Source organism: Polistes dominula, unplaced genomic scaffold (assembly GCF_049000335.1).
Source record: "Polistes dominula isolate Pdom_NZ unplaced genomic scaffold, Pdom_raw_medaka contig_15, whole genome shotgun sequence".
NCBI classification, from domain to species: Eukaryota; Metazoa; Arthropoda; class Insecta; order Hymenoptera; family Vespidae; genus Polistes; species Polistes dominula.
This window is the reverse complement of record NW_028300915.1, coordinates 2,978,895-2,990,846: the sequence shown is the minus strand read 5'-3', so window position 1 is coordinate 2,990,846 and position 11,952 is coordinate 2,978,895. Positions and strand designations below refer to the sequence as shown.

At 27.8% G+C, this 11,952-nt stretch overlaps 3 protein-coding genes across 8 annotated transcripts in view; 2 read left to right on the top strand and 1 right to left on the bottom strand.

Annotated features, from left to right (window-relative positions):
- Positions 1-3,179, top strand: part of LOC107070338 (uncharacterized) — a 143,131-nt gene extending 139,952 nt beyond the window's left edge. For all 5 annotated transcript variants that reach the window (XM_015328457.2, XM_015328439.2, XM_089170523.1 and 2 more), the window contains 4 exons: positions 624-1,499; positions 1,624-1,790; positions 1,945-2,144; positions 2,263-3,179. In XM_015328457.2, coding sequence (XP_015183943.2) covers positions 624-1,499; positions 1,624-1,790; positions 1,945-2,144; positions 2,263-2,298 — 1,279 coding nt within the window. In that variant the 3' untranslated portion in view covers positions 2,299-3,179. The remainder of the gene's footprint in view (positions 1-623; positions 1,500-1,623; positions 1,791-1,944; positions 2,145-2,262) is intronic.
- Positions 3,180-5,087: 1,908 nt separating this feature from the next.
- LOC107070327 (uncharacterized) lies at positions 5,088-7,793 on the bottom strand. Of its 2 annotated transcripts, none has more exons than XM_015328419.2 (5): positions 7,244-7,793; positions 6,812-6,992; positions 6,272-6,722; positions 5,949-6,175; positions 5,088-5,838 (listed from the first exon to the last, which is right to left on the bottom strand). In XM_015328419.2, exons 1-5 carry the CDS (start codon positions 7,356-7,358, stop codon positions 5,757-5,759), a joined length of 1,056 nt encoding a protein of 351 aa, XP_015183905.1. In that variant the 5' UTR covers positions 7,359-7,793; the 3' UTR covers positions 5,088-5,756. The 2 variants fall into 2 exon arrangements, with proteins under 2 accessions (XP_015183905.1, XP_015183911.1); XM_015328425.2 differs by having other exon boundaries at positions 7,262-7,793.
- An 11-nt stretch (positions 7,794-7,804) lies between these two features.
- Positions 7,805-11,821, top strand: MCPH1 (Microcephalin). Its single transcript, XM_015328406.2, is given in 5 exon segments — positions 7,805-10,119; positions 10,212-10,495; positions 10,498-10,882; positions 10,973-11,210; positions 11,307-11,821. Coding segments are annotated over 5 exon segments (2,889 nt in total). The 5' UTR covers positions 7,805-8,401; the 3' UTR covers positions 11,571-11,821.
- The last annotated feature ends 131 nt before the right edge of the window (positions 11,822-11,952 follow it).

The following is an 11,952-nucleotide window of genomic DNA, read 5'->3' as shown; positions in this document are numbered from 1 at the left end:
ATGAAAGTAGGAAAGAGAATGAAAAGGAATTCAACTTATCCAGCTAGGAGAAAAAGAGGGGAAACAATTACATGGGGTGGGTTAATTATAAATGTTAATTAGTCCACGATCGATTTGGCGAGAGTGAATCGAGTGTGAGGCCTGTCTCGAATAATAGACACCGAAATAGAACGACGAATGTACTGAAGAGACAACATACGTGCGCTTAGTTCCCGCGAGGTCTCTGATTGATAAAGGCGTAGGATACCAAAGTGGTCTCGGTGATACTTTAAACATTTTTTTATATTCTTTGCAACATTTCGTTTCTTTTTTTTTTTTTTTCAAAGAATATTTTCTCATTGTTTCAATATCGAATAAAAACGACGAGTAGAGGTATAGGTACTTTAATCGAGTGGGTCGTGCAAACTTTACCTTAACGAGTATTGTTCACTCGAAAGACAATCGCGAAACACTTGTAGCAAATACCGACTTAAATTTGCTAACTAAAATAAAAGTTAAATTGTAAAGAATCATTGAATGCAATGGTATTATAAAACTCTTTAAACATTGTAAAGTGTTGATTTCTTGTTTTATTGTTTTTTTTTTTTTTTTGGTATCTATTAATATTATTTAATAATTTTCAGAACCGAGAAAGAAGAAGATATACCACCTATTCCTACGTCGGAACCACCGGAATCACCAACGGACTCTCAACTCAGTAATCATCAAATTATTAAGGCACGTCCGTTGACGTTGAAGAAGGCACCAATTTCGGAACAACCTAAGTTGCGATATGCTAAATCGAATGTTCACGTGTCGATAAATCGACGCATTGAAATGCCCCCGGCTTTTCTTTTCCCGGAAACTGAAATACCAGCGGACCTCATGCAACCTGAACAGCAACAACAACAGCAACAACAGCAACAACAACAACAACAGCAACAACAACAGCAACAACAGCAACAACAACAACAACAGCAACAGCAACAACAACAGCAACAACAACAGCAACCGCAACCGCAACAGCAACAACAACAACAATCTCAGCAAATAATCGACACGACGGACAGTAATTGTAAGAAAAATAATACGATTATCGGCGAGGATGTAATTGGAAACGAAAAATTAGAAGAGTCGGATATCATTGATGCTTTGAATATAATCAACATCGAGGATAAACCTAAATTAAAAAGTGACACGGAACGTAGATTAGAATTAGATATAGATGGTAAGACGTCCGAAGTAATGAGAAGGAAAAAAGGTAATCTGAAGTCCAGCACGGGGAAAGCTAATCTATCGAGAAGAGTTTCCTTCGACCCACTTGCACTTCTCTTGGACGCCAGCCTAGAAGGTGAGCTCGAACTAGTGAAGAAAACCGCCAAAGAGGTTGCCAATCCAAGCTCGGCCAATGACGAGGGCATAACCGCCCTTCACAACGCCATATGTGCTGGTCATCTTGAAATCGTGAAATTTCTTGTTGAATTTGGCTGCGATGTTAATGCTCAAGATAGCGATGGATGGTAATATCAATATTTTTCCTACATTTTCTATTTCTATCTCCTATTTACATATATTTGCATATCAAATTTGCATTCCTCTTATGTATTGTATATATATATATGTAATGCTTGTTCAATTTTATAGGACACCCCTTCACTGTGCCGCGAGTTGCAACAATCTCTCTATGGTGAGATTTTTGGTAGAACACGGTGCTTGCATTTTTGCAACGACACTTTCCGATCACGAAACAGCAGCGGAAAAATGTGAAGAAGACGAAGAGGGCTTTGACGGATGCTCGGAATATTTATACAGTTAGTACTATTATTATTATTATTATTATTATTATTATTATTATTATTATTATTATTATTATGGTTATATATTCATCATCGTGTGTATCGTGATTTAATTAGCAAATTAATTAGCAGATTAATTAGCAAATTAACTGGCAAACTTTCGTTACAGGTGTACAAGAGAAATTAGGAATTATGAATAATGGTCAAGTGTATGCGGTTTTTGATTATGAGGCGCAACATAGTGACGAACTTTCTTTAAAAAATGGTGATTCTTTGGTCGTGCTTCGTAAAGGTGACGATAACGAAAGAGAATGGTGGTGGAGCAAAATTGGACACAAAGAGGGCTATGTACCTCGAAACTTACTGGGTGTAAGTTACACTTATAAAAATATTATTAATATATATTTTCTACTTAAAAAGCTTTAGTAAATATTTTTCTTTACTTTATATGTAATTAATCCTCATAAATATTATTTTACTGTTTCAGTTGTATCCTAGAGTACAACCAACAAAAACGGACTGAGGCACCTGATGCCACATCATTCGTAATATCCGCTAATAATTAATTATTCATTATCACAGTATTCGATCAGCAGCTTTATCTTATTAAGTATCGTAGTCCATTGTCACACATTACCAATGTTGTTTTATTTAATAATTACGTGTTATCTCGCCGAAAGAAAACGAATACAAAATTCTGTATAATTTTTTTTTTAGATTTTTTAAGAGAATACACACAACGCGTGTAGAAGACAAAACGTCCAAGCCCATACGTGTATGTGTGCTGGGATTTAACGTATAAGTTATTTTTATTGACAAATCTTTCTCTCTTTCTCTCTCTTTCTCTCTCTCTCTCTCTCTCTCTTTCTTTTAACTTTTACACGTGAAAGTATAAAATGTTTATGTTTATGTTATATAAAGGTATGTAATAACGCGCGAGAGACTTGGAGATCATATTATTATCTTCTTTACTATGTTTTATGAGAAAGGAAAAAAGATTCAAAGTATATAGGATATTGTAAAGCGTATACAGTATTTGGTGCAACACGTATGTTATATATATATATATGATGGGTTTTAATACATTCGTCTCGTATTTTTTGTTCTTGTTTTACGCATTTGTTTTTTTTATTAAATTCTGACACAAAAATAATATTTTTTAAAAATTATAAATATAAGACAAAAAAAAACTAATACAATGACAAACATATATAAATGTATATATTATATATATATATCGATGGAAACGAAGAGACAATTTGAACTTTTATGAGATAGAAACAATAAATATACAATGTTACAGTTTTTTTTTTGACGTCACTCAAACAACGGACTACACCAGGGGTCAGTAAGCTGCGACTATTTAGTTAAAAGAGTTTAGTAAAAAAAAAAGAAAAAAAAAAAGCATTTAAAAATCGTTCTGAATCGATTAACGAGGATTAGGCACCGACGAATAAATAGATTAGTTTTTTTTTTTATCAAAAAACTTTATTTATGCGAGTACTATTTATTGTTGGCAAGAAAAAATTTGGGTATTTACAAAACTTTGAAATTTTGTAAATTGTAATTTTTGGCTCTTCCGACTCAAAAGGTTGCCGACCCCTGGACTACACAATAATCAATAATTTATAACGAAACAATTTATCAACGATTTCTCTTGCTTTTTACAAGTGTGTATTTCTTTTTTTTTTGTTTTTTTGTTTCTTTTTTTTCAATGTACTTATTAACGAAAAAAAAGATTTTCTCTTTCATTTTTATTTTTTGTTCTTCATACGTAGTTTAGCATCAGTTCCTTTAAGATAAAGTACAAAAATGCTACAATGTTTTTTAACGACTTGTTTTAATCTATGATATATCACACATACACATACATACACGTACAGATAAATACATACATACATACATACATACACACACATTATATGCACGCACGCACGCATGCATGAAAATTCATTGTCAAGAGAGAGACGAAGTCTAATATCATTTGACTTAATATTTAAAATAAGGACACTTCGAAGAAATGATAGCTCTCTTCTAAATACATCACGCGAAAATATATTCAAGCAAAATAGATGTATCGTATTGTTCCAACACAAGAACTTTTTCTGTACTTAATAATCACGTGCCTATTATTATTATTATTATTATTATTATTATTATTATTATTATTATTATTATTATCATTAATTTGTTTCACCTAAATATCTATGTTTAGATGAAATCAGATTCTCTTGTTGCGAGACCTGTTATTACATTTCAATTTCGTGTCAAGACATTTTCTCGATCTGATTTTAAATAAAGATAAAAAAAAACTATATATATACATACATATATATATATATATATATAAATAAATAATCTTCTCGGATTTAGAAAATGTTCCGAAGGTGTACGGTGTAATATAGTCTTGCCAAGATAGCAATTAAAAAATGACCAGCAATGTGTAAGTACGTTATTAGAGGTGAAAAGAATCTTTAAAGTGGAGAAATATAGAATAAATATTAATGTGTGATTGATTAAAATTCCATTTTAAAACCGTATACCATTTTTAGTAGTTCAGGAATCTCTAAAATTATATTGATGCAATATTCTAATAGAATAGAAAGAAATTTTACTGATAAATCAGAAAATTTCTATAAGCATGTTGTTATAATCCTTAAAAAAAAAATATATATATATATATATAAATAATTATATATATATATATATATATAATATACATATACATGTCGTTTCGGTCCTAATACAGGCCTTTAACAAAAAAATTTTTGATGATTACTAATTAATAAAGTATGTGCCTTTTTCTGAAATAATAACAGATATACATATTATGTAAGAATATATGATATATGTATAAATATATATATATATATATATATATATATATATATATATATATATATATTATGTATGTATGTGCATATACATATTTATATATATACATATGAATATATATATATATATATATATATATATATATATATGACAAATAAAAAATTGTTTTTAATAAATTTAATCCAGACTCCCCTATCTCTCTTCACATATTTATATTAAACGATATAGAAAATAAGATTAAATAATAATAATTATTAACTAACGTATTATAAAAATATATAGAAAAATAATAATGGCAATTCTAATTCGTTGACATAACATAAAACGAAGAATACTTTAAACATTTTGACTAACATTTTAACCTTTTAACCAACATATAATATTTATCATGCTTGCATTATATATTATTAAATATACGACAAAGAAGAAGAAGAAGAAGAAGAAGAAGAAGAAGAAGAAGAAGAATGATCATATATATACTTATTCCAATACGTCTATTTATAAATAATAGTATTTATTATTTTCATATTTATAAAAAATTATATGAACGTCAATAATTTCAAAAATGTTAATTTTATATTCTGCCGAGTGAGATGATTTAACATAGAACCAAAAACTCTTTTTTATTCTTTCTTTCTTTCTTTCTTTTTAGTGATGACTCATAAAATCGATTTCATAAAGTTTTAATCTCTTAAGAATATACTTAACTATAAGGTAATAATTTATAAAGATTTGTTTTTTTATTCGCGACAAATATTTCAAAATACTTTAAAGATCTCAGTCAAAGTTAGTGAAGTGTATAATGTTATAAAAATGGATGTATATATTAACAAAAATATATATATCTATAAATATAAGTCTATTATGGCGACAAAATTTGTCGATAAATCTTGACACATTATGACGAGAAAACATTGAAATTTTATCACGATATATATTCCTCTCTATCTCTTTTTTTTTCTATTTATATAAATTATTATATTAAATAATATATTAAGAGAATAATACCATGACACTGCAAAAAAAGAAAACAAAAACAAAAAGAAAAAAAAGAAAAAAATGAATAATTCTAAATTAACTTCAAGATTTTTGGGTCAACGTATATAAAAAAAAAGGGTACGTAAATTAATTAGAATTTAAATATACCTAGACAATAACCGGATTGCTATCTTTTAATATCTGAAGACATGCATTTATTTCTTCGCAGTCTTTTGCCATGATCTCCAATCTAAAAATAAAACAAAGAAAAACAAAAAACAATGATAACAAGAGCAGTAATAAACAATAATATGTAAGAAAGTAAAAAAAAAAAAAGATAATACTTTTAATTAATCTTACCTCTCTCTGTACAAATTCAACATTGGTAAATTGAAACGTCCTTCCATTAACGCACGATTACACAATATGGCTAAATTTTTGAAACATTTATAAGTAGTATTACCTGAACCCTGACTTTCCCATTCAGGTAATTCTTTAGTTATATTCCATGCTGCAAAAACATATTGCATCAGAGATGACCAATGTTGCGATTCTAGAAGTCTTTTCCCCTGATCAATTACTGCTTTCTATATAGATATAAAAAGTATAAATTTAATCGAACAAACTCTAAAGCATACATAATTATTTGATCATATTTTGATACAGTCAAATTTCAACCGTACTTGAAATGCTTCTAAATGTATGTATGCACGACTATATGCACAGTCATCTGCATCAGAGGATACAAGACTAGCAAAAACATTTTGCCTCAAATTACAAAGTTTTTCTCTCAACGGTTGTATATCCGCTATTGGTATTTTGTTCATAAAGACATCCCTTAATTTGTCATCTTCTCGTAGGGTACCACTTTCTTGCATAGATATTACATCTGTAATAAGTTTGATCAACTGATCATGGCTAAGACCTCGTAATCCATTTATTAAATTTCCATTGAACTTTTTTTGTACTGAAGTATCAATTAGATTTGTGGATTTTGAAGGTGTTCTCTTCTTTTTCTCCGATAAACTAAATCTAGACTCATCGCCAAGAGATAATCTCTTTCTAGGTGTACTTCTTAATAACATGGTTGCTTTCGTTGGACTCTTTACAGGAGTTCGATCCTTGGAACTTAAACTAAAATAAAAAAAGGACAAAATGTTCACTCATTCATTTGTGTTACACCTTTAATATTTTAAGAAAAATTGTAAAAACCAAGAACCAACCTTAATAAGCTGTCACGCTTACAGGCGTCCAGATCTGGTGACCAGACAATAGTCCTTCGTCGTCTTCCGCGTTTTTGAATAACAAGTTCGTCAGGACTAGGAGCTGGACTACAAGAATCTGAAGTTTGTCGACTATTAATTACGTTGTCCATAGAATTTTGCTCAATGGAAAGTATTTCACCTATAAAATATGAAAGAACCTAAATATAACCCTTTCATTGGTGCAATTTATGCATAAATCAATATAATTTAATTTTATAAACAATAATTTTTACCAAATGACAAAATGGTGAATGATATTTGATAAAACTGATTAACAAACATACAATACACATATACAGTACAAAGCATATATATATAATATGTAACTTTTACATTTTACACTTAACAAATATGATTAAACACAAATATTATAAATAATATTATAGATACCTGGTGAAAGTGTCATACCAGGAATATTAGGAATAACAGCTAAAGCTTGACGTGCAGATCTTCTACGTGATCCGTCTGGTCTTCTTAAAAATTCTCTGGTTGGAGTGTTCATCATGCATCAAAAAGATGCAATTAAATATATTCGCTTTTAGAAAACTCTTCTAATGTTTAACAAAAGAAAATTTTTCTTTTTTTGTTTTTGTTTTTATTATTATTAATCTTCCATTTGACTCACTACTACCAACACACCATATATAAATTGTACTCACTCTACACACACACTTTCACGATTGTTTCTTTCACAAAGCCAACAATATGATGATTCTTCTTTTTTTTTTAAATACTATGATTTTCCTTATCATAACGTGAAAAACAATGTAAAATATAATGCAATAAATTAAAATGTACACTTTTATAAGTTTAAAATAGTTGTAAAAATGTTTCCAAACTTATTCTTCGCTGGACCAAGAAATAACGTTAGAGATCAAAGAAAAATGGCGGGAGTTCACAGAATCATGTTTACTAACCTCTGAATATATATATATATATATATATATATATATATATATATAATGTGACGTCATAGAAACTGTAAATTGTATCAACACTTTAAAGCAATTCTGACAATCTTATTCAAAATAAAATGAAGAAAACTATCATTCTTTTAAATTTTATCGCTAACCTTTCTTTATAAACATTTTAAGATTATATCGAAAATTCAATTTTGAATCAGGAGAGTATAAATGTCAAGAAGGTGTTTATTGGCATATATACAGTTATTTAATGGCAAGTTTTAAAGTAATTTCTTTTAAATTGAATCATTTCATTATTTGTCAGGATAAACACAATTTTGTGTAACTATAAAGCCCATATGGCAAGAATTTATCGATGCGATGAGAATGGGATTTAATGATTATTTTTTTTCTATCATTCAAAATGGCGGGTACAAATACGAATGAAATGTTATTAAATACTATAAAATGTGACATAAAATATAACATTTAAATTTATATATATATAAATATATAGTAAAATAATTAACACATATATTTATTTGTAATCATTTATTTAGCTTTACAAATCAATATAATTGAAAGAATGATGTAAACATATGTGATTACGTCCATATTAATTTTATATAAATATTATATTGCAAATATGAGTTCGAGTAAAAGAAAAACTATTGAAATTAATTCGAACGAAGAAAGCAGCCCTAAAAATCGTCGTAGTTCGTTAGCAGTTAATTTAAGTTTTACAAACTTCACAGATTCAGGTAATGGTTCTCTCAGAAAAACACACATTAAGAGTAATGAATCGTCTGTTCAAATACAACCTTATTATGACTTATCAAAAAGTAATAAAGAATCTGACAAGAAGAAACAATCTAATAAAAGTTTTGTTAATAAATCTACTGTAAATAAAACAAATAATGTAAGTTCTTGCAAAGATCAATTGTTAAAGGATGTCAGTGTACGTGTCATTGATATAAAACATATTAAACAAACTGATAAAAGTTTTCAACAGCTAAGAGATGCAATATTAACTAAAACTAGAGAAATATTTAATAAACAAGATGAATGTGCTATAAAGACTACTCTAGTTCTAGAAAATCATAATAATCAATTATTAAATACTTATTCCAAGAATATTGAAAATCAACAACAACCTTTAAGAGATGGAATTACTAATTTACAGACCAATACTCAAAATGATATGATTAGTATCTTTTCTACGCCTGTTAAAAATTGCAATGGTAATGAATCTATAGATAAATCAACAAAAAAATCAAAAAGAAGACTGTTTATGCATAATGATATTAATTATCCTCAAATCGTTGAGACTGCAGTGAAAGAAAATCATGACGCAGAAAATAATTTGAGACAGTTATCTCCTAGAAATGTAAATTATAAAATTAGTCCTATAATAACTGGTAGTAATAGAAGATATCATGGAAAACTTTCGTTAAAATATCTTTCTAAAAATCGAACAAAATGTGATACAGAAGATTTGAGTCAAAAAACTGTACCGAGTTTAAGTAGTATTTTAAGTAATGAAATTGAATCTCTTGATGCACCAATATTATGTTCCACGTTTAACGAGGAATTGGGTGGAAACAGTAACAAATTTATTGAAGAACATAACATTAATAATGAAAGACGTAAAAAAAGTGCAACAGTTGTATCCATGGAATTAACAACTGTTCAAAGTCATAGTATGAAACATTATAATACTTGTAATGAAAAAGTAGATCCAATAAATGCGATTAATAGTAATCAAAATAGCAATAAAAAAGAATCTGAAATACAAAAGACAAAAGAAAAAGTAAATCAAACAAATTCAATATCAAATAAAGAATCTATAATGAATCAGAAAACTATACTGATAACGTCAGATATATTACTTCAATCAGGTCAGTTTATTACTGACAAAAATGAAAGTATTAAATCAACAGTTAACAATGAAAATAACGTAGAAGAACTTGACTCATCTTTACATGTAAATACATCTAAGGATAATGCAAATGAACAGGAAAATATAACTGAAGTTCGTGAATCGTTACAAGTGAATACATCTTTAAATTCTACGTATAAACATATGCAATGTGATAACAAAAAACAATCAAAACAAGAAAACACAGAAAGATCAGAAAAACATTCACGATGCAATAATGAAATAACAAATGAAAACAATGATAGCTCAAATTATATTCAATGTACACCTTATAATGAATGTCAATCTAATTTTCCAAAATCTCTATCACAAATAGATACAGTAATACATAATACAAAAGTTAAGGATTCTTCTAAGGTGATTGATAAGAGCAATGTAAAAAAAATAGATGAAATTACTCTTAATCCAAAAACAGAACCATGCGGGTAAGTATATTAAACTTCTGTTAAATATTTGTGTAGATAATAATTCATTTGTTTAAATAAATTATATTGTAGTAACATCTTTTATTTTTCAGATGTAAAATTCATACAACAATTCTGTGTACCAAACCATGTAAAAACATTCTACGTAGTACAGTTATTTTAGATGATTCACCTTTTATTGCTTCGAATAAACTGAAATGCAATGAAGTAATTATAGATGAATCTCTTAGTCAGCAGGTAACATGCAAAGACAAAATAAAATATAACAGTTTAAAAAATACAAATGTTATACCACCTAAGATAAAGAAAAAAAAATTATTACCGCTTTGTGAAGAATCTAGATTATCATTTACTCCAGTGGAAAAATCTTTAACGCCTACGCCATCGACAACAAAGAAAAAAAACAATTTAAAAAGAAAAAAACAATGAAACAGAATTTGTGGACGAAGTTTTGCAATGTCTCAAATGACGTAGAAAAAAGTAATAACGATTTGTCAGAAAATAATATATCTTTCGATCTAAAGAAGAAAAAAGGACGTAAAAAACCTAGAAAAGTGGTTAGTAAGAAGATTGTAACTAAAAAAATGGTTGATAGTGATATATTGAGAAAATTAGAAGATATGCATAAACGTTCTAATCAGAAAACTGAAAACATTAAAGGTGACAATTCTATGAATGAATTTCAAATTAAAGAAGGGTCTTCTCATAGACCTTTTCATAAATCTCCAAAAATTGTTATAGTTATAACAGGATTTTCAAGAGGGTAATTTAACAATATTTTTCTAATTTACACCTTGATCTTTTCTGCATAGAGGATAATGTTATTAAATGTTAAATTAAATTATTTTTTCAGAGACAAAAGTTTAATTAAAAACATTGTAAAAACTCTTGGCATGGCAAGAATAGAACAAAATGTTACGCGTAGAACAACTCACGTAGTGAGCACAGGAGTGCGTACAATAAATTTATTGCATGGTATAATAAGAGGTTGTTGGCTCGTAAAACTTGAATGGGTTTTGAAATCTTTGGAAAATAATGAATGGTTGAATCCAGAAGAATTTGAAATGATGCATTACTCAAAGGCAGTCAAAGTAAGAATTATTTTACAATTTAAAAATAGTATGTAAAAATGATTTTTTTTTTTTTTTTGTAGAAAAATATATAAATATATTTTTGTTTTATTATAGGAAAATCGCAAAGATCGAGAATTATTTGGAATGGCTTATGTACCAGATTTATTTGCTACTTCTGGTTTCTTACACGTTGAAAATGGTACTACACCTCCAGCACAAGTTTTAAAAGAACTTATCAAAGCTGCTGGTGGTAGAATAACTGAATATCCACAAGCTGCAAAAATTATTATTGGTGCAAATGGTATTAAAGAAAGCTGGATCTTGGATTCGATTACTACAGGTGTTTTACAATCAACAGCGCAATATCAAAGGAAATAGGATAGTATTATTTATTTATTCTAGTTTCTTGTTATTTTTTTATTTTGTCACAAATTATGTTTAATTGCCATAGGCAATGATAAAGATTTTGTTTATGGATGTAAATTATTTAACTAAATTATACAAATATTATTGGTTATTTCACATCATATACTTATATTATAATATAATAATCATGAAAACAATTTTATACTACACTCAAATTTGGTGTATATTTTGTATATATAATATATTTATTCTCTTTCATATGATATCATATGATTACTTTTACTATGATGATGTATACTTAACCTTTTATATTATATAATATGAATACTAATAAAAAGTGTTCACTTAGAATATAAAAATATCTACAACATTAAACACATTCCCCAGATTAACA